The sequence below is a fragment of the Nothobranchius furzeri genome, chromosome 9 (genome assembly GCF_043380555.1).
Source record: "Nothobranchius furzeri strain GRZ-AD chromosome 9, NfurGRZ-RIMD1, whole genome shotgun sequence".
Taxonomy (NCBI): domain Eukaryota; kingdom Metazoa; phylum Chordata; class Actinopteri; order Cyprinodontiformes; family Nothobranchiidae; genus Nothobranchius; species Nothobranchius furzeri.
The window spans coordinates 74,473,567-74,498,374 of NC_091749.1; the positions used below are offsets into that span (position 1 = coordinate 74,473,567).

General features: G+C 44.8%; 1 protein-coding gene across 9 annotated transcripts in view; it reads left to right on the top strand.

The window, feature by feature from the left end:
* Nucleotides 1–24,808, top strand: part of LOC107381282 (SH2 domain-containing adapter protein F) — a 176,046-nt gene that overhangs the window by 48,047 nt on the left and 103,191 nt on the right. For 2 of the 9 annotated variants that reach the window (XM_054731884.2, XM_054731883.2), the window contains one exon: nucleotides 2,151–2,319. In XM_054731884.2, coding sequence (XP_054587859.1) covers nucleotides 2,197–2,319 — 123 coding nt within the window. In that variant the 5' untranslated portion in view covers nucleotides 2,151–2,196. Of the gene's footprint in view, nucleotides 1–2,150; nucleotides 2,320–18,326; nucleotides 19,310–21,016; nucleotides 21,440–21,592; nucleotides 22,946–24,808 lie in introns of those variants that run through there. The other 7 variants (XM_054731882.2, XM_015952874.3, XM_015952875.3 and 4 more) reach the window with 7 other exon arrangements.

Below are 24,808 nucleotides of genomic sequence, written 5' to 3' on the forward strand. Positions count from 1 at the left end.
ACCATCTAAATTCTCTGTATCTTTATCTGTACTCGGAATGGGCGTGGCACAACCCGGAAGTGGGCGTGGTTTAACCGGAACTGGGCGTGGTTTACATCAATATATTATTTTAAGTCTGAAAATGATATGGATTGATCAGAAGTTGATATGTGTATTGTTTATTTGAAAACTATTTACAGAGCAGCCTCAGAACTGAGATTAAATATTTTTTATCACAATAGTAAAGGAACTATTACAGAACAAGTTTTTCAATAAAATCAGAACATTAATATTTAAGTGCATGGATTAATACATCTGAACTCATGCAGTAGGAACTAGGAAATATGAAATGCTAGAACCAGACACAACTTTATATATATATTTTTTTAATTTTAATTTGATTAAACTGATCTTTTTCTTAACGTTCTTGGCATTTTTCCACACAAAGTTAAACAAAACAATGTTGATTAATGTGTGTGTGTGTGTGTGTGTGTGTGTGTGTGTGTGTGTGTGAGAGAGAGAGTGTTCAAAAAAATAATCAAAACCGAGTGGAGGTAGTGACTAACACAGTCACTAACACAGCACGTCAGCTCTGGCTTGTCAAACGCACCATGTAAGTTACGAAAAAAGTCACTTTAAATATTCAACCGAAAAAGAGGCGAGCTGAAGAAAACCTAGGGAAAACTTAAGAAACGTGAGAAACAGTGAAGCAATCACAGCGAGCTCCGTTACTGTCTGTGTGTGTGTGTGTGTGTGTGTGTGTGTGTGTGTGTGTGTGTGTGTGTGTGTGCGTGTGCGTGTGCGTGTGCGTGTGTGTGTGTGTGCGTGCGTGTGCGTGTGCGTGTGCGTGTGTGTGTGCGTGCGAGCGAAAGAACAGGACAGACTGCGCTCCCGGCCGGCTGCAGTTTTGTGTGTAGGGAGGGGCGGGTGCTCTATGTGACTGGCCAATCACAGAGCGTGAAGACAGTCAGTTACCCAATGAGGATTTTCCTTCAGCACTATTACAGATATTGACTTGTTTTACCCGTTTCATGCTCGTATATGTCAAAAATGCTTTATCCGTACCGGATACTCGTCTGAAACGAGTATCCGGCTCATATCACATGTGATCTGACAACTGATCAACCATTGCTTAAAAATTAAATACAGCTTAGCCGGTTAATTGCTGTGATCATAAAACACGTAAACGGCAGCACGCAGAACTCACGAGGCAACGTTTTATGTGATGTTTACTTGTTGCTATGAGTAATAAGACAGAAAAAGCCACGCCAAAATAAGTTTAGGAAGCCCACTAAGAATCGTAATAAAAGCATTTAAAATAAATACCACACACAGTTGAGGAAACGTTGGTTTAAGTACCTGATATGAAGTGGTCGCTGCATAAGCGAAAACCTTTACTCTCGGGATCCCACAGCTTCATTTTAGCCTGGTCACTAGCACGTTTTACTGCAATGATCCAACGTTTGCGGCGTTCCGGATCTTGGGGAATCCTGTAGAAGGCTCTTTCCTTATGTCGTCCGCGTCTGTTCTGCATCCTGGGGCACAACAGGAATCTACCATATTTCCCGTTTGAGTTTTCTGACAATAACAAATAGCCCAGCTGCGGGCTTCTGCCTGCCAAGATGGCAGCGCTCCCCGGTGGAGCACTACGAGCACAGAAATTAAATATTTAACAAAAATTTAAAAACTAATTTCGTTACTGATTTTGTTCTGAAGATGAACACAATCCTCCCCGGTGTCCAAATCGGGTCGCGGGTCTTCTGTGTCAAATGGTCCAAAGGCAGGGATATCCAGTTAGCGGGGTTCGGTTTAACTTCTCCGGTTGGTAATGCAGTATGTGTTCTCGTCGCCGTATCCCAGAGAAAAAACTAATCTGACCAACTAGCAGAGGCTTCAGAAGCTACATCTGACACGCTGTTCTTTACTACAATGCTAACGTAGAAACACCGGAGTCGGGGGTTATTTTCTATAGCTGATTCTGCAGAACTCATTGTGAAATGCAGCTGCCCAGGGATTAGACTGGAAGCTAAGTTCTGTTTTTCCTGCTCTAGTCAAAAACTTCAGATTTTCTTAAAATTCCAGCCGTGAAAATCAAAAAACCTTTTTCATCTGAGGTTTTAATACTTCTTTACACATGCCTTTTTTTTTTGCTTGTTTTTCTCTTTCTGCAGGTCTAGAAGCAGACTCTTGTTCATCGTTGATTGTTTATTTTTCTAAATGGGCGTGACTGTCACATCCATCTACTTTCGGACCACGGTCCCCGGAAGAAAGAAAAAATTAATGCAAGTCAATGGAGCTAAATTCACTTCAGCCTCACAGGCTCAAGGGCACCAGATTCAGGTAAGAACTTGTTTTGGGGCCAGACAGAGATAATTTCCTCTCTGTCTTAAAGTTCTGTTGGTCCTCAACCCCTCTAAATCCAATAATGGCGTACATTAATCTATCCCAATCTGTGCTGATCCATCCACTTGCTCCTTGATGGAATCCACCTTCTGTGCCAGAGTCTGAATTTCAGCCAAAGTTCCAAGCTTACGACTCATCTCGACAATTATGAGATTGTGCATTCACAGCGCGGTGTAATCCATCCCTGAGCTCAGGGATTGAGCCAATATTCCTCGACAGCTCATTAATTTTCCGGTGAGCCAGATAACCACTCAGACCGAAAAGTTTGAAACCTGACACCAACACCACGAATATCCAGACATCTTCAGAATCCTCTACAGACAGTTGGGATAAGCAGACCAAGTTCCACTGTTTCCAGGAGTCCATGATATGCCCAACTGGCTCTGTCCCAGAGGGGCAACCGGGAGCCCCTTCTCCCGTTCTCATCGTTGAAAATTTTTTGTCAATTACGCTGAGAGACAAACTGACCAGGTCCATTTTTAATAATTTCCAGTTTCCAGAAAAAATGCAGAAGCGCCGTACACCCAAGGACAGACAAAGAGCCTTGGGATAAGATGGGGAGGAGAGGAGGAAAAATGCGTCTGTACTCTCCAAGAGCCGGAAGAAGAAAACGCTATTCTCTAACTCCGCTTGTTTTGTGCCATGGTTTTAACATAGGATGTCCATGAATTTTAAAAACACATTTTGATACCAAGAACATGCTTATTTTCAAACAAGGGGAAATGCTATTTTAAGTTTTGTGTGAAAACAAGTCCAGGACTACAAATGCGCTTAAAGAAAGTGACGTCATTAAACCAGACACGGAGAAAACTGAGAGGAAATGGCTGTAAGTTCAGCAAACTTCCCACAGGTGGAATGAACCATCATAATTCTGGGCATTTGGCAAGTAAGCTACGTTAGGGGAGAGCGGAGAGGAGATTGTGGTGACGTCACATATGCAACATGTCAATTTCTGGAGTGTAGTCATGATAATTACAAACTTTTACAAGCTGATAAATCTCAAAGTACGTGACAGGCATGGTCGAAACACCCATCATTACTTTTAATTTAAATTGCAGTACAACATGTGTGCGATCCAGGGCCTAAGGCAAAGTGGGTTAGAAAATAGCGTTTTTAGCCCCGTTGACTTACATACATTTTTTCTTTTATCGACTTAGGCTCCCTATTAAAAAGCACCCAAAAAACACTGACAATAACAAAAAAGATATTAAGAATTAAACTAATTATGGACGATTGCTAGCCAGTTGAAGCAGTAATTTTTTTTCCAACATTCTGTAGCTGCTAGCTGTGTTAGTGCTCATGCTAGTGGCTTGAACCTGAGGAACTGTGTGTCCATCTGGACCATCACTTCAGACTGGTTTCCAAATAAAACCAGTTTAACTAATCAGTGTCGTACACGTAGATGTTTGCCTGAATAGAAGCACTTTGATAGAGGCTAGATGGAATTTGAGTTAGAGATTTTTTTAAATTTAATTTCCAGTAAAGTTCTGAAGAAGCAAATGTAAAAGGAGAGAAAGAAGATAAAAATCATAAGGTGCTTCACAAGAAAAAACATAAGATAAAAAATATATATATAAAAAATTATGTAAACAATACAATTGGAAAAACAAAAATGAAAAAATGGATACATTTAAAACCAAATATGAGAAGGAAGACAAAAATGGGTAAGAAAAGGTAATACCGGATCCCGAGAAAGGCGGAATTGGTAGAGATAGCAGCATGAAAAGAAGGTAGTGAGGAAGGAAGTGTATGGACTGTTTCAAGGTTAAACCGTTTAAAAGAGAATTTTATTGTGCAACACAAGGTAACCGTGGCTAAAGAAAGGTTTTCTAAAATTATAAAGGCTGACAGGATTCTCCTCCATATGAACTACAGGCAGAGGTGGAAAGTAACAACTTACATTTACTCACGTTACTGTAATTGAGTAGCTTTTTTGTAAATTTATACTTTTTAAGTCGTTTTTAAAAGCTGTACTTTTACTTTTACTTGAGTAAGTTTTTAAAAAAGAATTGTAATTCGCTACATTTTAAACCGCACGGAAGCAGCAAAATAACGTTTAGCGCTCATAACAAGCGGATTATCAGCACTCTGCTCATAAAACAGGATACCTGCAGGCCTCTGTGAGTTAAAACATCCTGATACTGTTCAGGTGTAAACATTGAGCTCCATACATGTGTCTGAACTCAGAAGATGCTTCTTGATGCCACAGATACAGGTGCTGGCCAGTAAATTAGAATATCATCAAAAGGTTGAAAATATTTCAGTAATTCCATTCAAAACGTGAAACTTGTACATTATATTCATGCAATGCACACAGACCAATGTATTTCCAATGTTCATTACATTTAAATTTGATATTCATAAGTGACAACTAATGAAAACTCCAAATTTGGTATCTCAAAAAATTAGAATATTCTGAAAAGGCTGAATATAGAAGACACCTGCTGCCACTCTAATCAGCTGATTTACTCAAAACACCTGCAAAGGCCTTTAAAAGGTCCCTCAGTCTTGTTTTGAAGGCACCACAATCATGGGGAAGACTTCTGACTTAACAGCTGTCCAAAAGACAATCATTGACACCTTGCACAAGGAGGGCAAGACACAAAAGGTGATTGCTAAAGAAGCTGGCTGTTCGCAGAGCTCTGTGTCCAAGCACATTAACAGACAGGCGAAGGGACGGAAAAAATGTGGTAGAAAAAAGTGTACAAGCTCTAGGGATAACCGCACCCTGCAGAGAATTGTGACGACAAACCCATTCAAAAATGTGGGGGAGATCCACAAAGAGTGGACTGCAGCTGGAGTCAGCGCTTCAAGAACCACCACGAGGAGACTCATGAAAGACATGGGATTCAGGTGTCGCATTCCGTGTGTCAAGCCACTCTTGAACATGAAACAGCGCAAGAAGCGTCTCGCCTGGGCCAAGGACAAAAAGGACTGGACTGATGCTGAGTGGTCCAAAGTTATGTTTTCTGATGAAAGCAAGTTCTGCATTTCCTTTGGAAATCAAGGACCCAGAGTCTGGAGGAAGAGCGGAGAAGCACAGAATCCACGTTGCATGAGGTCCAGTGTAAAGTTTCCACCGTCAGTGATGGTGTGGGGTGCCATGTCATCTGCCGGTGTTGGCCCACTCTGTTTCCTGAGGTCCAGGGTCAATGCAGCCGTCTACCAGGAAGTTTTAGAGCACTTCATGCTTCCTGCTGCTGACCAACTTTATGGGGATGCAGACTTCACCTTTCAACAGGACTTGGCACCTGCACACAGTGCCAAAACCACCAGCACCTGGTTCAAGGACCATGGTATCCCTGTCCTTGATTGGCCAGCAAACTCGCCTGACCTTAACCCCATAGAAAATCTATGGGGTATTGTGAAGCGGAGGATGCAATACGCTAGACCCAACAATGCAGAGGAGCTGAAGACGACTATCAGAGCAACCTGGGCTCTCATAACACCTGAGCAGTGCCACAGACTGATCGAGTCCATGCCACGCCGCATTACTGCAGTTATTGAGGCAAAAGGAGCCCCGACTAAGTATTGAGTGCTATACATGCACATTCTTTTCATGTTCATTCTTTTCAGTTGGCCAACATTAGAGAAACAAACATTTTTTCATTGGCCTTTAGAATATTCTAATTTTTTGAGATACCAAATTTGGAGTTTTCATTAGTTGTCACCTATAAATATCAAAATTAAACGTAATAAACATCGGAAATACATTGGTCTGTGTGCATTGCATGAATATAATGTACAAGTTTCACGTTTTGAATGGAATTACTGAAATATTTTCAACCTTTTGATGATATTCTAATTTACTGGCCAGCACCTGTATGTGATGATTTAGCTTGTTTCTTTATTTTACTCCAGAATAAGAGATTAAATTATTACAAAAGCAGTTCAATGTAGTTAAATTAGTCATTCAAATGATTCTAACATGCTGCTGTGTGTGTGTGTGTGTGTGTGTGTGTGTGTGTGTGTGTGTGTGTGTGTGTGTGTGTGTGTGTGTGTGTGTGTGTGTGTGTGTGTGTGTGTGTGTGTGTGTGTGTGTGTGTGTGTGTGTGTGTGTGTGTGTGTGTGACACATATAGGACTGCATGAGACAGCATGGTTTCATCAAATCCATGCAGTCCTATATCTTGGCTGCAGTAATGGCTCAGGAAAATAACATATTTCATACATAATGACATCTCTGCAGTGTTTATGATAATGTTTTATCTTATCTTTGGTCTGGGAGGTGTAACTTATCATGATACAAGCCTTTTAAAACATGTTAAAGTGTTACAAGAGGAGATAAATGCATAAATTTAAAGTTCATGTTTGGAGACCAACCTTCACAGTTTGGAGGCTCACGCTGGTGAGGAGACACCGTTAGTTCTAGTAACACCTGGGCTCCCAAGGCCTGTTCTGACAGGATGGACGTTACGGGACCCTTAAGGATTCCAGTTGGATGATTGGAGGATTATTTAGGAGGATTGGAATGAACAAACTGATTTCAGTGGTGAAGGGTTAAATGAGTGAGTGAACCCACCACCAAGGATGAACTCTGCTAACTTTAAAAATCAGCTGCTCTAAATAAGCACGAAGGTCAGAGAGGAGCTCTAGGATGGACATGGATAAAGGAACTGTAATGTAGAGGTAAAGTAGGGCAGGGCCAACGTTAGCAGCTGTCATACGGTCCATCTGAGATGTTTGACTGCATTAGGCTTGTTATGTGACAGGTTAGAGCACAGTCTCATGTTAGTTTTGTCATGAGGACATTGAGATACCTCACACACTGATGGCATCTTAAAAAATTATTTTTTTTCAAAATAAAGAATAATTTTAATCACAATTGAAACTTACCATCCTAGAAAAACCTCGTCCAATCAGTGAGCACGTCCTGTTCTCACTGATTGGATAGAAATCCCTCCTTCAAGCTGAGCGTGTGTGTATGTGTGTGCGCGCACACACACACGAGCGAATTGTGAACTGGCGTTGTGATTTAGCACTACTTAGATGTAGCCATCCTTACGCTGACAAAAATGTAACTAAGTAACTTTTACTTTGAGTACATTTTGTTTACGATACTTTTTACTTTTACTTAAGTAAAAATTTAGGCATGTACTTTTACTTGTAATTGAGTAAAAAATTATCAAAGTATTGGTACTCGTACTTAAGTAGGAAATTTTAGTAGTCTTTCCACCTCTGACTACAGATTAAACATTAGTTTCATTCTGCATGTCTCAGGCTTGTGTGCAACATGTAAAGATGTTTTCAGAAAGGTGCTTTCAGCCAAACAGATGGAGAATTACGTCTCAGAGCCGACGGTGAGATAAAAGAAAAGATGAGACGACCCGCCTGGAGCTTTCACAGCACATAAGGATAAAACCATTAAACAACTCTTACTTTTTACCGAGGTGGCTGTTTCCCCTAGAGAAGAGTCTCGGTGTCCGTGGGATTCATATATTTGTCTTGTATGTGTTTCTCCGTCAAGTTAACAGACACGCTGCCTTAATCAGTGAACACTCTGAACATGTACTCAACCTGTGTTTAGCTGACGGTTCTAGATGATTGGTGATCATTAGAGTAAAGTTATATCTATATTCCAATTTTAGAAGATCAACACAACTTTAAACGATCAACAAAAAATCTGTAACGTGCTTTGGTCAAATGAAATGAACGTATTTTCTCACAAAACCTAAAATAACTTTTGTCCCCGTTCGAAAATAAGCTCTTTCTTGGCATCACAACGTATCTTTAAAATTCTGACATCATATGTGAAATCCATGGCACATAACAAACGGTGGTAGAAAACTGTAGTGTTTCATTGACTTGCATTCATTTTTTCGTGTTTCCGTAGACCCATCCAAGTAGATGGGCGAGACTTGGGCTCCCTGTTGTTTGATGGTTGGGGCAGCAGTAGCAATGGAAGTAGAGCAGGTTGTCCACGAATCAGAATTGTAGGATTGATCCATTCCCAGCTGCCACCAAGTCATTTTGCTGTTGTGTCATTAGGCAAGATACTTGCAGGTGTTGGTCCGAAGGGCTGATAGTGCAAGTGGCAGCCTTGCCTTTGTCAGCTGTGACTACGTAGCAGCATACCATCACCAGCAGTGTGTGAATGTGAGAGTGTGTGAATAATGGAATGCCTAGAAAAGTGCTTTATTAATCTAATCCATTATTATAACTATAGGAAGCCTCTAGTTTTAGTTCCTGTCCGGGCACAAGAAAGCACTGTGTACACACCCTCCAGGTTGCAGCTGAAACCATAAACGAACTTTGTTGATTTTGTGGAAGTATTGGCTCTTCTAAACTTCTTCATCATCTGCATTTGCCTTCTTGTTTTCAACTAATAACAGGAAAATTTTGGGAAGAAAAATATTCATAAAAGATATCAAACATTTGTTTTTGAGAAATTCTTGTTGCAGACATTGGAAGACCCAACTTTACGTTGATCCTTTAGTCTTTTCTTTTTCCATTGGTATTGTGTTTTACTGTTGGACCTTTTGGTTGGTCGACTCTGTCCTCAGTGTCTTTTTCGCTCAGTGAACTGAAGCATTATGGGAAATGTGCTCTGCATTGTCTGGGTCGTCTGCTTGATACGGGTCAGTGCGTCTGGATAACAGGATTCAGTGTCGCCTGCTTCCATCCAGAAATGCTAATAAGACCTTTAGTAGACTCATCTCAGGGATGAGCTGGAGAAAACAAATCTTGGGCACGGGTCCTCGCTTTGGAATATGATTACATCATTGTGACATTTTCTCAGTAAGCTGGCCGATCTCAGACCACGTTACATTCCAGGCACCTCGTTTTATGATGTTCTTGTTTATTTTTGACAGACTCCCTACTAAAAAGGAAAAGTGGTGGTAATATTCTCAAGTAATTGAGCGAGACCACTGAAATCTCCTGTCTGGTGTTCATTCCCCAAGATAAACAGTTTACCTCATGCTATGTGTGTAATGAGGCTGCGGTTACGGCTGGAGAGGGAAGTCATCAGCCACCGAGCGGCCTGGACATCCTCCTGTCTTCCTCAATGCCCGGCACGCATCCATCATCCTCACATCGTCCTTCTGAAAACACCACATCCGTGGAGTGTGTGGGACTCAGCCCTGCGTTCCGTCAAACCCACAAGGAAATTGTTCATCGTGCCGTGACCGACAAACAAAGCCAGTCTGTCACCTGTGTTTTTAAGGGAAGTCTCAGAAGTCTTTTACTCCTCCCTCTTTTTCTTTTGCTCCCCTGTTCCATTCAGTTTCCTCCTCAGAACATAAAGCGGAGATGAGAAGCCCGTTGTCTTGTGATGATTTCCTGTGGGAGAAGCCCATCGAGTGTTACTGAGCTGTGTCTAATTTGTCTGGGAAGGTGTTGGAGAGGTACTCCGGAGCGTTGGATGGCACGTGAGATGTGACGGCAAACTCTTCCAGCAGCTGCAGCTCTCCACAACACCGTGTTTTCACGTGTAAACAGTGCAGTTTGTGTCTCCCAGTGCTACAGCCAGGCCGACGGTGTTAACGATGCACCTGGGTGACGACTCAATGCTTTTGTGCACCTGAAAAAGAATGCTGCAGGCATTTGTTATAGTTTTTGATGGAATTCACAAAAAAACGATAAACAGCCATAATGAATTTGCTGAATCGATATGCAATTACAAAACAAACAAGGTTATTGATATTGTTTAGTTCCAGGGGAGCAAATGAGCCACAACATTAAAACACAAACCAGAGATCAATGATTGAATCTAACAAATATATATAAAACCTGCCAAACCATCTGTAGAACAAGTCAAAACGATAAAGGTGTTTGAGAATGACCGTTTTAAAGATATAAATAAATGTTTCAATGACTGAGGAAGTTTCAACCATCAGCTTCCTTTTATTAACTAAACAAGTCAGTGCGGTATAGAACAGCAGTGCAGCCCTCTGAGTATCCGTTTGGGATTTGATTATCAAGCAGGCACATCAGTGGATGCTCTTTGTCTTTAGCTGATTCCTGCCAGCTTTCATCCATGTACAGCGAGAGCATGGGAGATGCACATGGCGCCTTGGTCTTTTAAATTAAAGCTGCATATCTGAAATGGGCCAACGTCAGAGTAAGAAGATGTGAGTTGAGACTCGACTGAGGGCACGTCCATCATTCGTTCTGCCTCTGACACGGGAAGGAAACTTCAATCAGATGGTTACTGGTTTTCAAGTATTTGCATCTAGTCTGCTACTGCGGGATGCAACTGGGTGGCATTTCTTGTTTTTAACAACCTCAAAAAAGAGACTATTATGTGTAAATGCAACAAATATCAAAATGCTGCCCAAATAGGTTGCTATGAGAAGGTTTTAACGGCTGACGAATCCACCTTCTTGCTCACCAGACACCGTTTACCTTCCCTGTTGGAGACTTCCTTTTTCAGCCATGTAAAACATTCAAAATTACAATTCAAAAGAAAACGAGGGTGGCAGCAGTGGGGGGTGTCCAATCACTGTAACCTCCAGCAAGGCAATCAATATGAGTTTAACTGTTGGCAATTCTCAATTTGGTAATTATGCTTTGGAATAATGAAATCGTATTCAAGGGAAAGCACGACCAACATAGTAATCGCCCCTCAGAGGCTTTTGGGCCGAGGAGAAAAATATAGGAGGAGGTTGCTATGAGTGAACGATTTAAGCATCCATGAAGGAGCCTGAGTTTAAGGAAGGCAAATACAAAAAAACTTAAATGTTTGAAGAAAAGGGTAATTTATATTAAAGATTTTTTTCTGTTAACCTTGTAGAAGTAAAACATGACTCTACTGTCTGGCAGTGCACAAAATAAAGGGACAAACTGGAGAAAAAAGCGGTACATTTTCATCCGTCAGAGGCCATCGACCGCACTGCTCTGACTGAGGAGGCAGACTTGGGAATCATTTCTCTCCGATTCATCACAGTCACTCGCCACGCACTTGCAGGCCTTCCATGATGCTAAACGACGGCCATTACACGCCCACAAAAGAGGGTGTCCTCGTCAAAAATACCACCATAACTTAAAGAATAGCTTTTCTCCTACAGCGGCAGGTCTTTTATGTGTCGTGTGTTTAAGAGAAAAGAACCAATAAATATGCAGATCAGCTAAAGAAAAAAGCTCTTGCCGTCCTCTCGGTGTTCTCCTTGAACATAAATCACTAAAATAAACGTAAAACCCTCAGCTGTGTGCTGGTGCATCCCAACTACACACTTGGATCCCAGTTCATAAGCAGTAAAATCCTTATTTTTCATGGTGTGACAGCATGGATTCCATCAAACAGGGTGACACACTTAGCAGAGTTCAAAAGGTAGCATGTCGACTGGAGGGCTTCTGTTGGCAACAAATCAGGGACTTTATCAGGCTGGCAGAAGCAGCAAGAAGACATGCTCATTTTTCACTTTGAACGATTTCCTAAATAACTGCAAGGATGCCAGTAGTGTGTGTATGTTGGTACCTTTTAAAAGGTAAAATGAAGGAAGTGATATCGAGACATGACCGCTAAAGAACGGCCGAGGGTTACAGCCAAGCACCAAACACCCGGAGTCTGATCACAGAGACGGTCTGAGGAGAGTCTTTACCCAGAAACAATACCTGTGGCAGATAAACCGGTCATGAAAGTGCACAGAACCCATAATTCAGTCAGTGAAAACCAGAACTTTAATAATAAAATAAAAAGGTGATAAAGCGGCAAAACCAGCAGAGTCCAAAATGATGTAAAACAGCCAAGAACAGTAGGAGGGCACAAGAGAAGCAGCCAGGGAGTAACCCGTGAGATCTGGCAACAAGGTGAAGGAACCATTAGTGAGGGAGGAGAGGACACACAATAGGAGTGATGACCTGAAGGCAAAGAAACTAAAGGAGGGATCAGAATCAGAGAAATGCAGACATCCAACAAAGAAATCAACAAAAACTAAAAAACTGAAAATCACAGAAAATTTAAATAAATACAACATTTTAATGAACATTTTTATTATAATCAGTAACTCTGAGTGTTTAATGCAGGCTGAACATGAGAATAGTCTCCTACATCTATTTCCTGCAGTAGCTGCTGATATAAAACAGACGGTGAAACTCTACAGGGAATGCAGAATTATTAGGCAAGTTGTATTTTTGAGGAATAATTTTATTACTGAATAACAACCATGTTCCCAATGACCCCAAACATCTCATTAATATCAAAGCTGAATGTTTTTGGAAGTAGTTTTTAGTTGTAGCTATTTTAGGGGGATATCTGTGTGTGCAGGTGACTATTACTGTGCATCATTATTAGGCAACTTAACAAAAAACAAAGATATACCCATTTCAATTATTTATTTTTACCAGTGAAACCAATAGAACATCTCCACATTCCCAAATATACATTTCTGACATTCAAAAACAATACAAAAACAAATCAGCGACCAGCATAGCCACCTTTCTTTGCAAGGACACTCAAAAGCCTGCCATCCATGGATTCTGTCAGTGTTTTGATCTGTTCACCATCAACATTGCGTGCAGCAGCAACCACAGCCTCCCAGACACGGTTCAGAGAGGTGTACTGTTTCCCTCCTTGTAAATCTCACATGTGATGATGGACCACAGGTTCTCAGTGGGGTTCAGATCAGGTGAACAAGGAGGCCATGTCATTAGTTTGTCTTCTTTTATACCCTTTCTTGCCAGCCACGCTGTGGAGTACTTGGACGCGTGTGTGATGGAGCGTTGTCCTGCATGAACATCATGTTTTTCTTGAAGGATGCAGACTTCTTCCTGTACCACTGCTTGAAGAAGGTGTCTTCCAGAAACTGGCAGTAGGACTGGGAGTTGAGCTCGACTCCATCCTCAACCCGAAAAGGCCCCACAAGCTCATCTTTGATGATACCAGCCCAGACCAGTACTCCACCTCCACCTTGCTGGCATCTCTGAGTGGGACTGGAGCTCTCTGCCCTTTACCAGTCCAGCCACGGGCCCATCCATCTGGCCCATCAAGACTCACTCTCATTTCATCAGTCCATAAAACCTTAGAAACATCAGTCTGGAGGTATTTCTTGGCCCAGTCTTGACGTTTCAGCTTGTGTGTCTTGTTCAGTGGTGGTCGTCTTTCAGCCTTTCTTACCTTGGCCATGTCTCTGAGTATTGCACACCTTGTGCTTTTGGGCACTCCAGTGATGTTGCAGCTCTGAAATACGGCCAAACTGGTGGCAAGTGGCATCTTGGCAGCTGCACGCTTGACTTTTCTCAGTTCATGGGCAGTTATTTTTCTATTTTTCTCACAGAGAACAGCTTGAAAGGCATTCATCTCTACTCAAGACCACTGCAGATGTATAAGTGAGGAAAGTTGATCTTAAATGCAGAAACACAAACAGAAATTTCTGAATTTGATGAATTTCTGTACCTAAAGTATCAGTTAACGTGAAGCTTTACAACCAGCTAAAAAGAAGGGGCGTGTGGTTGCAAGAGTCTGGTGATATAAAAATGTTCACAACACAAGATGAAGCAATAATCAAAAGACAGATGATGTTAGCAGTTTGTTAAGCCGCATTCAGTAGGAGAGCTCAGGCCAAAAGCTCCCAAGACACATTAAGTTGTAATGGGATATGCAAATGTTCTGTCAGAATGAAGGCAGCTAAAACTGCTGCCACCTAGCAGTCAGAGTTGGAATTGCATCACCTAAAACTCAAATTTCCCTCTGGGATTAATAAAGGATTGATTGATTGATTGATTGATTGATTGATGATTGATTGATTAAAAGAAAAAAGCAGTAAATGTTTGCATGTAAATTCTCAAAAAACTATTGATCTTGAATATTTATTAATTATTACACGTAACATTGCGTTATTTCAGCTGTTGATATTTTCTTACATCCTAACTAAAACGTAACCAAACATCTCCGTTTTTACAAATATGATCTAATTATTTCAAACCAAACAACTTTATCAGTTTCTGCCAAAAGTCAAACGGCGTGCATGTGTGTGTGCACTTCTCTCTGTTATAAGGAAATCGCTCATGAAACTCAGAGCGTGAGGACTGAAGGTTCATCCTCGTCTAAAACACCCTAGAAAACAGACAGGACCACAACTCAGTCCTACAGTAAGCTAGGACTTGGTGTGATCTTTGCTCAGGTGTGTCCCTAAATGCTCTGATTGCATGAGACTTCTCACTGACACTTGGCCATGAACCCATTTTTCTGTTTGCTTATTTTTAATGAACCACTGGAATAAATGTAAAGAAGCTCCCAGTCAGTCATCATCACTTGTGTTAACCTGATTCAAGATGGCTGCTGCAGCTGGTCAACGTTAAAGCGTTTTCACTTTTGCCACGGTGAGACTCGGTGGTTTTGCCACTTTCAGCTTTTGTTGAAAGTCTCTTTCAGACGAACCCTTTAGTATTACAGATTTTACTCACGACGCCCGTGAGAAGAGCCAGGAAAAGGTAAGAATCAGAAAAGGGAAATGCTCAGCATTCCAACAGGCACGTCTGTTTTAAACTTTCTGAACATTTCTAAATCGGTCATCGCCTCTGATGCTTTTAAATTGGGCAAATAAATCGAGTGCTGAAAATGCAGGATGCAGGGAAGATTCTCATCCCTGTCCTTTACGATTTGACCTCTGAGCAAGCTCTGGATAAATGCAGCAAAAGCATAAATGTTTGTGCAAGTTGCTTCAACCGTTTGACAAGTTTTCACATGCAGTCGTTTCCAGATGCATCGTCTGACAGCCTGAGACTGAAATTGGAGAGAATATTGTTTTTAAAATGGGGAAGGAGCTGAAGCTTGAAGCTGTTAATCATGCTGCTGGCACCTTTTAGCTCCAGAGCGCTGTGATGCTGGAGCGTTCTGACGTTCCAGGGCAGCGCTCGCTAAGTGGGGAGCAGGAAAAGCTGCAGTGATGTGGAGAAACTCTCTGAGCTTTGAGCACACACGAAAAGTTCATTAGTGCAGCAGAAAACAAAACCATCGAAGTACAATTCATTCAAAAATATATCAGAATAGACATTTAAACTTCACCGTGTGCCCTGAAACACACACATCGTAGCACTGTTGCATCCTATCGCAGCATCTCTCTCGTGCTTTATCCTTCTTCGTGTTCACACGATCCAAACCTGCTGGGGACTCGTTTTCAGACGTAAGCTGTCGTGCGTCTGGTGCACCGCTGATGTTCCAGCTGTGCTTGTCGGCATTAGAATTCACCAATAGGAAGCGTCAGCTGTCTTCCGGTTTAAGCTCTGCCTCTTTCCAACCTTCCCAGTATCAGATGTTCCAACACAGAGGGAATGTTTTCCTGAAAACCTGCATCTCCATGTTTGTTGATTCTGTAGCAGTGTGGTGTGCCTCAGCGTGCGCAGCGTGCACGTAAAAGAAGTTTCTAGAGTGGGAAGATTTCTTCCTCAAATCTGGAATTTCACTTGGAAAGTTGCGACTCCCGTGAGCGTGGATGAAAACCGTAAATCTCAGACCCAGTCGCTGCTAGGGCTGGGCGGATCGATCTAGAATATCGATGGTATCGATCTAACGTTGGTATTGAGTACTGACTAGATACCTGCGTGATGGTATCGATTCAGTTTCTTCTAGCCTGACAAGCCCTGACTACTCACCGCCACAGATGTCGGTCAACAAGGCAGTCCACCAAACTCCGTCAAAGAAGATGCAAAACGCATCCTTTTCCTAAATAAACGTTAGTACTTCTATCTGATCTTGACTCAAACAAAAGCTAAAGTCATAGTAGTCCAAAGCTGATGCCAAAGCCGTTTCAGACGAGCAGCTGACCGACGGCTAGTCACGTTTGTTTTTTCCAATAACATCCCGCCTACTTAGTGGTGCGATTGGCCCATGAAATCTATAGAGCGCCATGATTGGACCACTACTGACCGGCAGCCATCTTGATTTGTAGTTTACCTGGCTGATACCTGTGATTGGACCGTTTCGAGTGGCAGCCATGTTGACAAGATCATCAATATGAGAATCTTGTCTGAAAACTCAAGTTTTGTTGATCTTATTTATCTTAATAAATCCCACAAAACTAGATGGTACTAGACTGGTACTAAAAGTATCGGTATCGGCAACACTGGCCCCGTATTTACTTGGTATCGGATCGATACCAAATTTTGCAGTGCAGCACCAGTTTCTGCACTGTTTTAAAATGGTTCGGATTCCTGGTTTGAGCAGAGATGTTCCGCTGTAGCACAATCCCACACATGTCTGCTGAAACTCCTCCTGCATGAGAAGGCCGTGTGGGTTTGCTGGGAGCGTAACGGTGTGTCTCATGAAGAGCTGGATAACAGGATTTACATTTTAAAGAGTACCGGCGACGGCAGCTGGATGAACAATGCGCAGAAAAGATGTGAGATGAGTCGCAGCAGATAACCCGAACGACACACCTGCGCCTGCCCACCTCTACTGCAGCCGGCTTATTTTTAGCTCGCCACATGAAAGAGGAAACGCAGCGTTGAGCGTGCACCAATGGGAGGAAGAAATGTGAAACAGGCTCTGATGTTTATTCCTGCCTGTTTGTTAGCGATATATTCAACTTTTGGGAAGTGGTGGATAGAAAACTGATCACATAAAACTCATCAGTTGTATGATAGTAGCCGAGCATCATCAGCGCTGGCTTCACGTTCAGCAGTTGGCTTCGACTCCACCGTTTGTTGAATCTGGCACCTGTGCGACCTAAAAGCGTGTGACCATCGTCCTTGTTGGTTTCACCAGCAGCAGAATCTCAAATCCATTCATCAAACGGTTCATCAGAATAATCTGGAACCGTTCCAACACAGTCAATGAGAACTGCTCTGGTTTCCAAACATGTCCAAAGTGCAGCAATGATTTTAAGATTGAAAAAGTAAAAATAGATTTTCTGTTGATGTTCAGAGCATGAGCTGTCTCTCCCGGGAGCCTGCCATCGTTAAACTCTGATCCGTGCACGCTGTTGCGCTCGAGGCTCTGTCTGCGGCGATGTTAAAAAGAAAAATTGCTTCATAAACCCTGCTGCGCTGCGGCCATGACTCCTGCACCTGCTCTGAGATGGGACTTTTTTCTCCCATTTGTCCTTCGATTGGAAAGCCAATTAATGTTCAGCACTGGACCTCGTGATCATCTGAAGAGTCTGAAAGACACCTTTGGAGGAAATGGCTTTCTGATGCTGACGTTTTGAACAGTTTTGCTCATCTGTGTGTTTTCTTCACGGCTTTAGCTAGGACCGAACCCAGACGGCTGGAGCATCCTTTCCACTCATTACAACTAAAACACTGCTGTGGCCGCCCGGACACGAGAAGACTGAGAGCGGTGTTGAAGGTAAAATGCATTTACTGGCCACTTTAGTAGGTACACCTTACTAGAATATTCTTCGGGATTGATGGAGATAGAAACATTCATCGGAGGTTCTGGTCCATCCGGACAACAGGATTAGAACCTCTTCCACCACATCCCAAAGCCTCTGGACCAGACTGAGATCTGGAGACTGTGGAGGCCGTTGGAGTCCAGTGAACCCACGGTCATGTTCTAGACACCAGTTGGAGAGGATCTGAGCTTTGTGACGTGGTGCATGATCCTGCTGGAAGTAACATCAGAAGATGGGTTAGGAGCTGAAATCCAGACTCATCAGACCAGGGAAGGTTTTCCAGTTTCTTGCTGACAGGAGGGACACCTGGTGAGGTCTTCTGCTGCTGGAGTCCACCTGGAGCTGTTGGTGTGCCTCTGCAGGCCTTGGGAGGAACCAGTGCTGATCTGAGCCCATCCTACTCTCACTTCTGTCATATCTTCACCGTTAATTGGTGTTCTCTGGATCTGATCTATTCTTGACTAGTTCTCCGAGAACCTTAGATGTAGCTCTGCAGTGGATGGGCTGTTGCTGAAGCACTCAGAAACACATAGAAGTGATCTAAATCAGATTTTTATCCAACTGTGAAGCCTGGTTCTTCCTCACCAGATCCAGAGGCCTGGGGCACCGGGTGCTGCTGCGTGATTGGCTGATTAGATGTGAACAAAGAGAAGTTTAAAGCCAGTTTTCACGAAGAGCTTTAAAACTGTGTTGGTTCTCTGGTCTGGACCCAAGTTATCTGTAGTCGTCTTAGTTCACCTGCCCTGACGTCACACTGAGTGTATTAATACGTGTATTCTCGGACCAGACCGGCTCGAGGCAGCACCAGCGGCTGAGGGAGTTCCAGGAGTCCGGTAGGTGGCAGTGAACGTTCTCAGGTGTGGAGGGCGTGAGTTTCCGCCTCGCACGAGCGCTCCTGAGCTGCGCAGTCTGGAGAAGTGACGCTGTAGCCGAGCGGTGTGTGTGTGTGAGAGAGAGAGAGAGAGAGTGTGTGTGTGTGTGTGTGTGTGTGATAGTGACTTGGGTTGCGGCTGGAGGGATCAGAAAGTGCCTGTGGCTGCGCTCCGCCGATGCGCGCTCCGCTCCTCGGACTCGGACCGCCGGCCGGAGACGCACCAGCCCGGCGGTGACGCGCCGTGACCCGGGGAGGATTCCCACCGTAGTTTCTAACCGGAGCAAGCTGGGAGAGTCGCGGCTGCGCTGGCAGGGAAGCTGGATCCGAACTACAAGCTTTGGACTTCAGAGCGATGAGCTGGCAGAATGGCCAAGTGGTTCAAGGAGCACCTAGGATTCAAAACCACCAAAGCACCTCCTCCGGCGCCTCCGAAGCCGGACTACAGACACTGCCACACCGCTGTTCCCGGTGCGCCTGGCTCCGGGGCCACCTTCCCCAGCTCCGCGCAGCCGGACATCCTCGCTGCCTACAAACTACAGAAGGAGCTGGACTTCGAAGACCCCTACACCCCGGGCGGAAACGTCCCCTTCGGCTCCAGCCTGAACGCGGCGGTGCCGTCGGACATGAAATACGTGTCTCCAAAGCACCGGCTGATAAAGGTGGAAACCACCGAGAAGAGCCCGGTGGCTCCGGGAGCGGGGGTCACCGTCACCCAGGCGGCAGCAGGGGGGAGCGTTAAGTCTCCCACCTCACCTCCCCCCGACCCCGACAACAAGGAGAAGGTTGGTAAAGTTGGTCCAGGTCAGACCTCCTTAGAATAAATGTGATTTCTACCCAATCAGATCAACGCGTAGACGCGTGCGTGTGCGCGTGCTTACAGGAAACTCCTAGAAATCAGAATTTTTCCTCGTTTGAACAAAAGCTGTTGGTGGAGAGTCGTTACGACTGGCAGAACTCGTTATCTCCACCACAACAGCAGTCCACGTGTGTTGCGACATCACCTGTGTGTGTGTGTGTGTGTGTGTGTGTGTGTGTGTGTGTGTGTGTGTGTGTGTGTGTGTGTGTGTGTGTGTGTGTGTGTGTTTCCTAACTTCAGCAGCTAAAGAGCAGGAACACCTGATCAGATAAGGCACACCTGTGGTCTCATGAAGCAGCTGCAGCCACCCTCAGCTGATCTCTGGTTTAAACATCATTTCCTGAATGTTTGTTGTTTCTGCTGCTTTGAGGAGGATTACTGGTGCTGAGTTCACGGATGTGGGTCACCCAGCTTCAGTCTGGTCTTCTGCTTTGGCGCGGCTGCCAGTAACCTAATCGTGTCTTTTTAAAGCAACCCTAAAGGAAAGAGGAGCAGGCAGGAGCATCCCGGACCTGGAAGTCATTCGGAGAGTTCTCCAGAGCGGGTCGGTGTCCTGAGGCTGAAGATGTGCTGCAGGACCCGGTCTGATCCATGAGTGGAAGACCCCACAGCTGTAGCTGGAGACTAGACACACACACACACACACACACACACACACACACACACACGCAGGTCATGTTCTGATTCACAGCTGCATGCTGAAATGTGTGCGGCTCCCGTTCCTTCACCTTCCCGTTACTTCCTGCTCTCGTCTGCGTTCGTTTGCTTTGGCGCCTGTCTCGTGACGCAAGGCGACTCCCGGTTGGTCCTGGCTCCACACCTGCTGGGATTTTATTTCCACCCACGGTTTGGAGATGATCAGCGATGACTGCAGCTGAGCAAACAGATCAGGAGTCTGTTGCAAACCCATGGCCGCTTTATTAGGCACACCGGTTCAGTTACACACCAACCCTTTTACCCAGTCAGCCAATCACATGGAAGCACTCTGTACTTTAGCACCTTGGTGGTGAAGATGACCTGCTGAAGCATTAGAGTGACTCTGGGAGAACATGGTCCAGGTGGACTCGTGTTTCAGAACCATCCCAGAAACATCCAGTGAGTGTGGGAGAAAATGTCCCGTTGATGTCAGGAGAAGGGGAAACTGGTCTGGCCTGGGAGACAGAACCCAGTTCCTCTAAAGACCAGAAGACCACACCAAGTGTCACCTCCAACAGCCTCCACAGTTTCCAGATGCCAGTCCAGAACCTCTGGGATGCGGTGGAACGAGAGCTTCTCATCATGAATGGAGCTGATGTGGTCATGTCAGGATGACGGCACATCTCGCAGTTTCTACGCCATGAAGGAAAACTGCAGTTCAGAAGGCAAAAACGGGTCGAAGCCTTCTGGTTCTGAGGATCCACTTAAACCTGGAGCCAAGTTCCACAATGTCCACTGGACCTCGGCTGCTGCTCGGGTCGATGGAACAGATTCAAGTTGTCTTTGACTCGGGCTGGTTCGAGTCTCCTCAAGGCAGGGATGAAGTTGCTGCTTCGTCTCTTAACGCGTCTGTCATCATGTACACACACACACACACACACACACACACACACACACACACACGGCTGTTGGAGGATATGAGCCCCCCCCCCCCCCCCCCCCCCCCCTATGATGCTAGACGAGGCTAAAGCGGTGCTGACAGCTGCTGGTTTAGGCTAGATGTGGAGAGAATGGTTTAAGGGTTTCTTGTCAGGTGATGATGGTTGGATGAAAAGCCTGACACACACACACACACCCACACACACACACACACACACACACACACACACACCCACACACACACACTTGCAGTCTTTTTGTTACTTTAGAGAGATTTTAGCATTAAAGTAAACATGCACACTAATCTGTTTTCCTGGGTTCGGGTTGAGGATGAAGACGCCGTCCTAGCCAAACCAGAGCATTGGGAGGAGGCGGGGCTTATCCCCTTTCTGTCGTGATGCCTGTAAATCATTTCAGCCAGGTGAAGATGTGGTTTTAAAGCTGTGAGGTCGTCCCTTCCTGTGGGAGGACGATGTCTGAGGTGAGCTTTTCTACGGTTTCAGGTGCGTGCCACTAGGGTGTTCTGATTTCTCGCCTCCGTGTTAAAAACAAGCTTCCGGTCTCCTTTAAAGGCCTTCTACCTGTTTATGGCTGACGAGGAAAACGGCACTGCTCGGTAACATTGATGTTTTCATTACTTGACTCGTGAATGCTAGTGACAGCACTGCTTACCTCATGACTGAAACGCCGATTCTAGCATCAAGGGAATTTTCTTGAGTCTGATTCTGTTCAGTAGTTTCTGCAGGAAAAGCCTCCTGAACGCGTTTGACCCAAAACTTTAAACCTCATGTTTATTCCATCGGTTCTGTTTTTGTTTTCTTGTGATGATTCTGATCTGCTGCAGGTTTACAGCGTGACGTGTTTAGTTATTAATCACGCCAGGCCCTTCATGGTAGAGCTAGCTGAGAGACGATCAATTATCAACCTGCCTTGAAACTAATTAGAGGCCTCATCTCCCAGCTCGCCGCTTCACTCAGCACTAAGCTAACTCGTACGAGAACGCTGGAAAGTGACGACGGCCTCGGCTTGGACGTGTGTAAACAGAAGCTGAGTGACAGGCTGCAGGATCCCTGGGAAGCACCTGGACTTGTCGGGGTCTGTTTGTTCACCTGGGAGACCGGTTTGGCTCCTCTGCAGCTCCTTTGACGTGGTGAAACCACAAGGCCGCTTGATCGTCTTTCGCTGTTGGACTCTGGTGCTGCACATTCTGTTTATGCAACTTAGACCTGTTGTCACCCTCAAGATGATTTTGTTTTCCTGCATGAATGTTTTAGCGTTTTTCTGCAAACTTAAATAAAACTAGTCACAGGAGGAGCCTTGTGTGAACCGGGAAAACCCTCGGTGAGATAGTTTCACCCTGAAGACACGAAGACCAGTAACTCACTGTGCTGAGACCCACAACTACACTTTTATGTAAAAGTGGTTTAAGCCAAATAAAATGACTGTAGCTGCTCTTCGATGGGATGTTTGGGTCTTCTTCGCTGCTGCGGCTGCAGACGGAGCAGATCGGTGTGAAGCTGTTAGGATGGAGCAGCTGTTGTTTGACATCAGCTTCGGTTTCGTTCTCACTCACATTTTCAGCTGGTAATTATTTCTGATCATTAATGGAGGTTGTGTCTGTGTTGCCGTGACTCCTCGTTCCCAAAGCGTTTTACGTTCCGTCATCACCCACGGGAACATCGAGGAATGCCGGCCTTTTCCTGAAATGTTCGAGGCATCTGAAGAATTTTCTCATAATCTTTCTGTTCTGTCTTCATGCCAGACATGCTTGATGTTTGAACTTCTTCATCTGGTTCGTTGCCAGAGACGAAGGGTTCCCGACCTGAACAGGAATACCAGCAGAGCCTTTTAGGAAGCATCAGACTTCCCATCACAGCAGGAGATGACCTCAGCGTGATTACTTGGATCCATGATGGTGTAACACACGTGTAGAGAAATGAGCTGTCTGGGCTTCCTTCCATCTGAGAGCCATCCAGCCAGTTTAAAGGTGCAGTCTGCTTGTGTTTGTGCTTGACTCTGACTCTGTGCTGGAATGTGGGTCACATGACACCACCAGGCCACCGTTAGCCTTCAGAAGGGTGCTGCAGCTCCAGCCGCTGGAGGCTGCAGACTCGTGGTCTCTAATAGGACGGGCTCTGAGTGATGCTGGCGTTTTCTGTTCCTGATCAGTCTCTTTGGGCCGTAGCTAAAGTCACACGTTCACTCAGAGTCCAGCTGCATTTGCAGCAAGATGAAGGAGTTCTTGTCTGAAGGCCCCTGAACATCTCCTCTGTGGGATTTGACTCGTTTCATAAGCGAGAATGATGATAGTAAATACTCTCTAGTCTCCTTTAGCAGTTTCTGTGCTTTCCTGCGCTGGTTTGTTAAAACCATGCCGGTGTGAGAAAAGGGAGGAGGGTGTAAATGACTCGGTCCCTCCAGGATTTAGGAAGCCCGGCCTTCCTGACAGGAAGTCTTTACAGTTTGGTGACATTCCCGTTTTGAACGTGACAAGTCTGAGCCGGCCTCTGAGCTGGCGGGTGCTTGACGGCTAAAATAAAAACATTAGATCTGGCAGCGGTTTCAATGTGAGCAGACTGAGGACTGCAAAAGGGAAGGATCTGATAAATCTGCTGAAGGAAACGTCTGATTGTCGCCAACAGGGCGAGTTTCAGTCTCCTTACATCTAAAGACAGAAGCCTGGTGGAAATGACGGCTCTGGGGCTTCACGCTCGTCAGTGAAGAGACATCTGTGGATCCTCACAGCGGAGGTTATCTGAGGGCAGGGGCGAGCTGTCCTTGCATAACGTTACACAACCTCCGTCTTTGTTTACAGCCAGCCAGCGGCTTCTGTTCCTCCCAGCTGTGTGGAGAACATCCAGACCTGAAGCTCCTCCCCCAGAGGAGGTCCATGAAGCCCTTCTATTGGGGGGGGGGGGGGGGGGTGATGTCACCACGCTTGTGCGTAATGATGCAAAGCAGATTATTTAGTGCTCTTTTTGACCTCTGACCCGACCCCTGGTCTTACTCAAGTCCCTGTTTCAGCACCGGCTACAGGAAGCACTTCACTCGCTCACGCAGACAGAGGATTACAGAATATAAGGTCCCAGCATTCCTCCGCGGTACCTGAACTATTCCCGACTCCGTTTACTGTATGAGAAAGAAAAGTGCCAATAAATCTATCACACTGGGATGGGGACAGAGAAAGGAAATTGGATTTTTCCAAGCGTGTCGTCAAGTACTTCATCTTGAATATCTGTCGCATATTAAGGAGCCGTTCATGCGGCGGCGACTCGCAGGCTCCTCTTCTCTGCAGCGGGGGTCTTAAGTGGCTGTGCAGATTGTGTTTCAGTGGATGAAGTCCTTCGGGACAAGTGGAGGTGCGTTTGGTGCCTCAGCGCCTTGGGTGCTAACAAAAGAAGCATTCATTCATCTGAGACCCGAGCAGGCAGGCGCAGAGGGGTTTACTGTAGGCGAAGCTGCACGTTTAGTGTTGGAAAAGTGCAAAAGCCAAAGTTGAACACGTGTTGAAGAGAGAACGAGCCGGCACGTCGGTTCAGCTTCATGTCTCGAGTTTGACAGATTTGGTGACGAGAAGAAACCAGATTTGTGTTTTTGCCGCGTTTGTCCTCGTGCGGCCGTTGGGAAGTTTGTTTCTCTACATGAAATATTCTGTTGACACAACTTAATATTCACCAGCTGGTGTTAGATTAGCGATTTAAGCAGTTTTCAACCTACTTTTGTCTGTCTGTGAAATAAACTTTTAGCCTTTGTGCAGATTTGTTCATCCAAACATTTTTCCTATATTTCCCAGAGTCCGGGTTTGGGAAGTTTTACAGGAATCCAGTTAACTTCATGAGTAGTTGGTGGT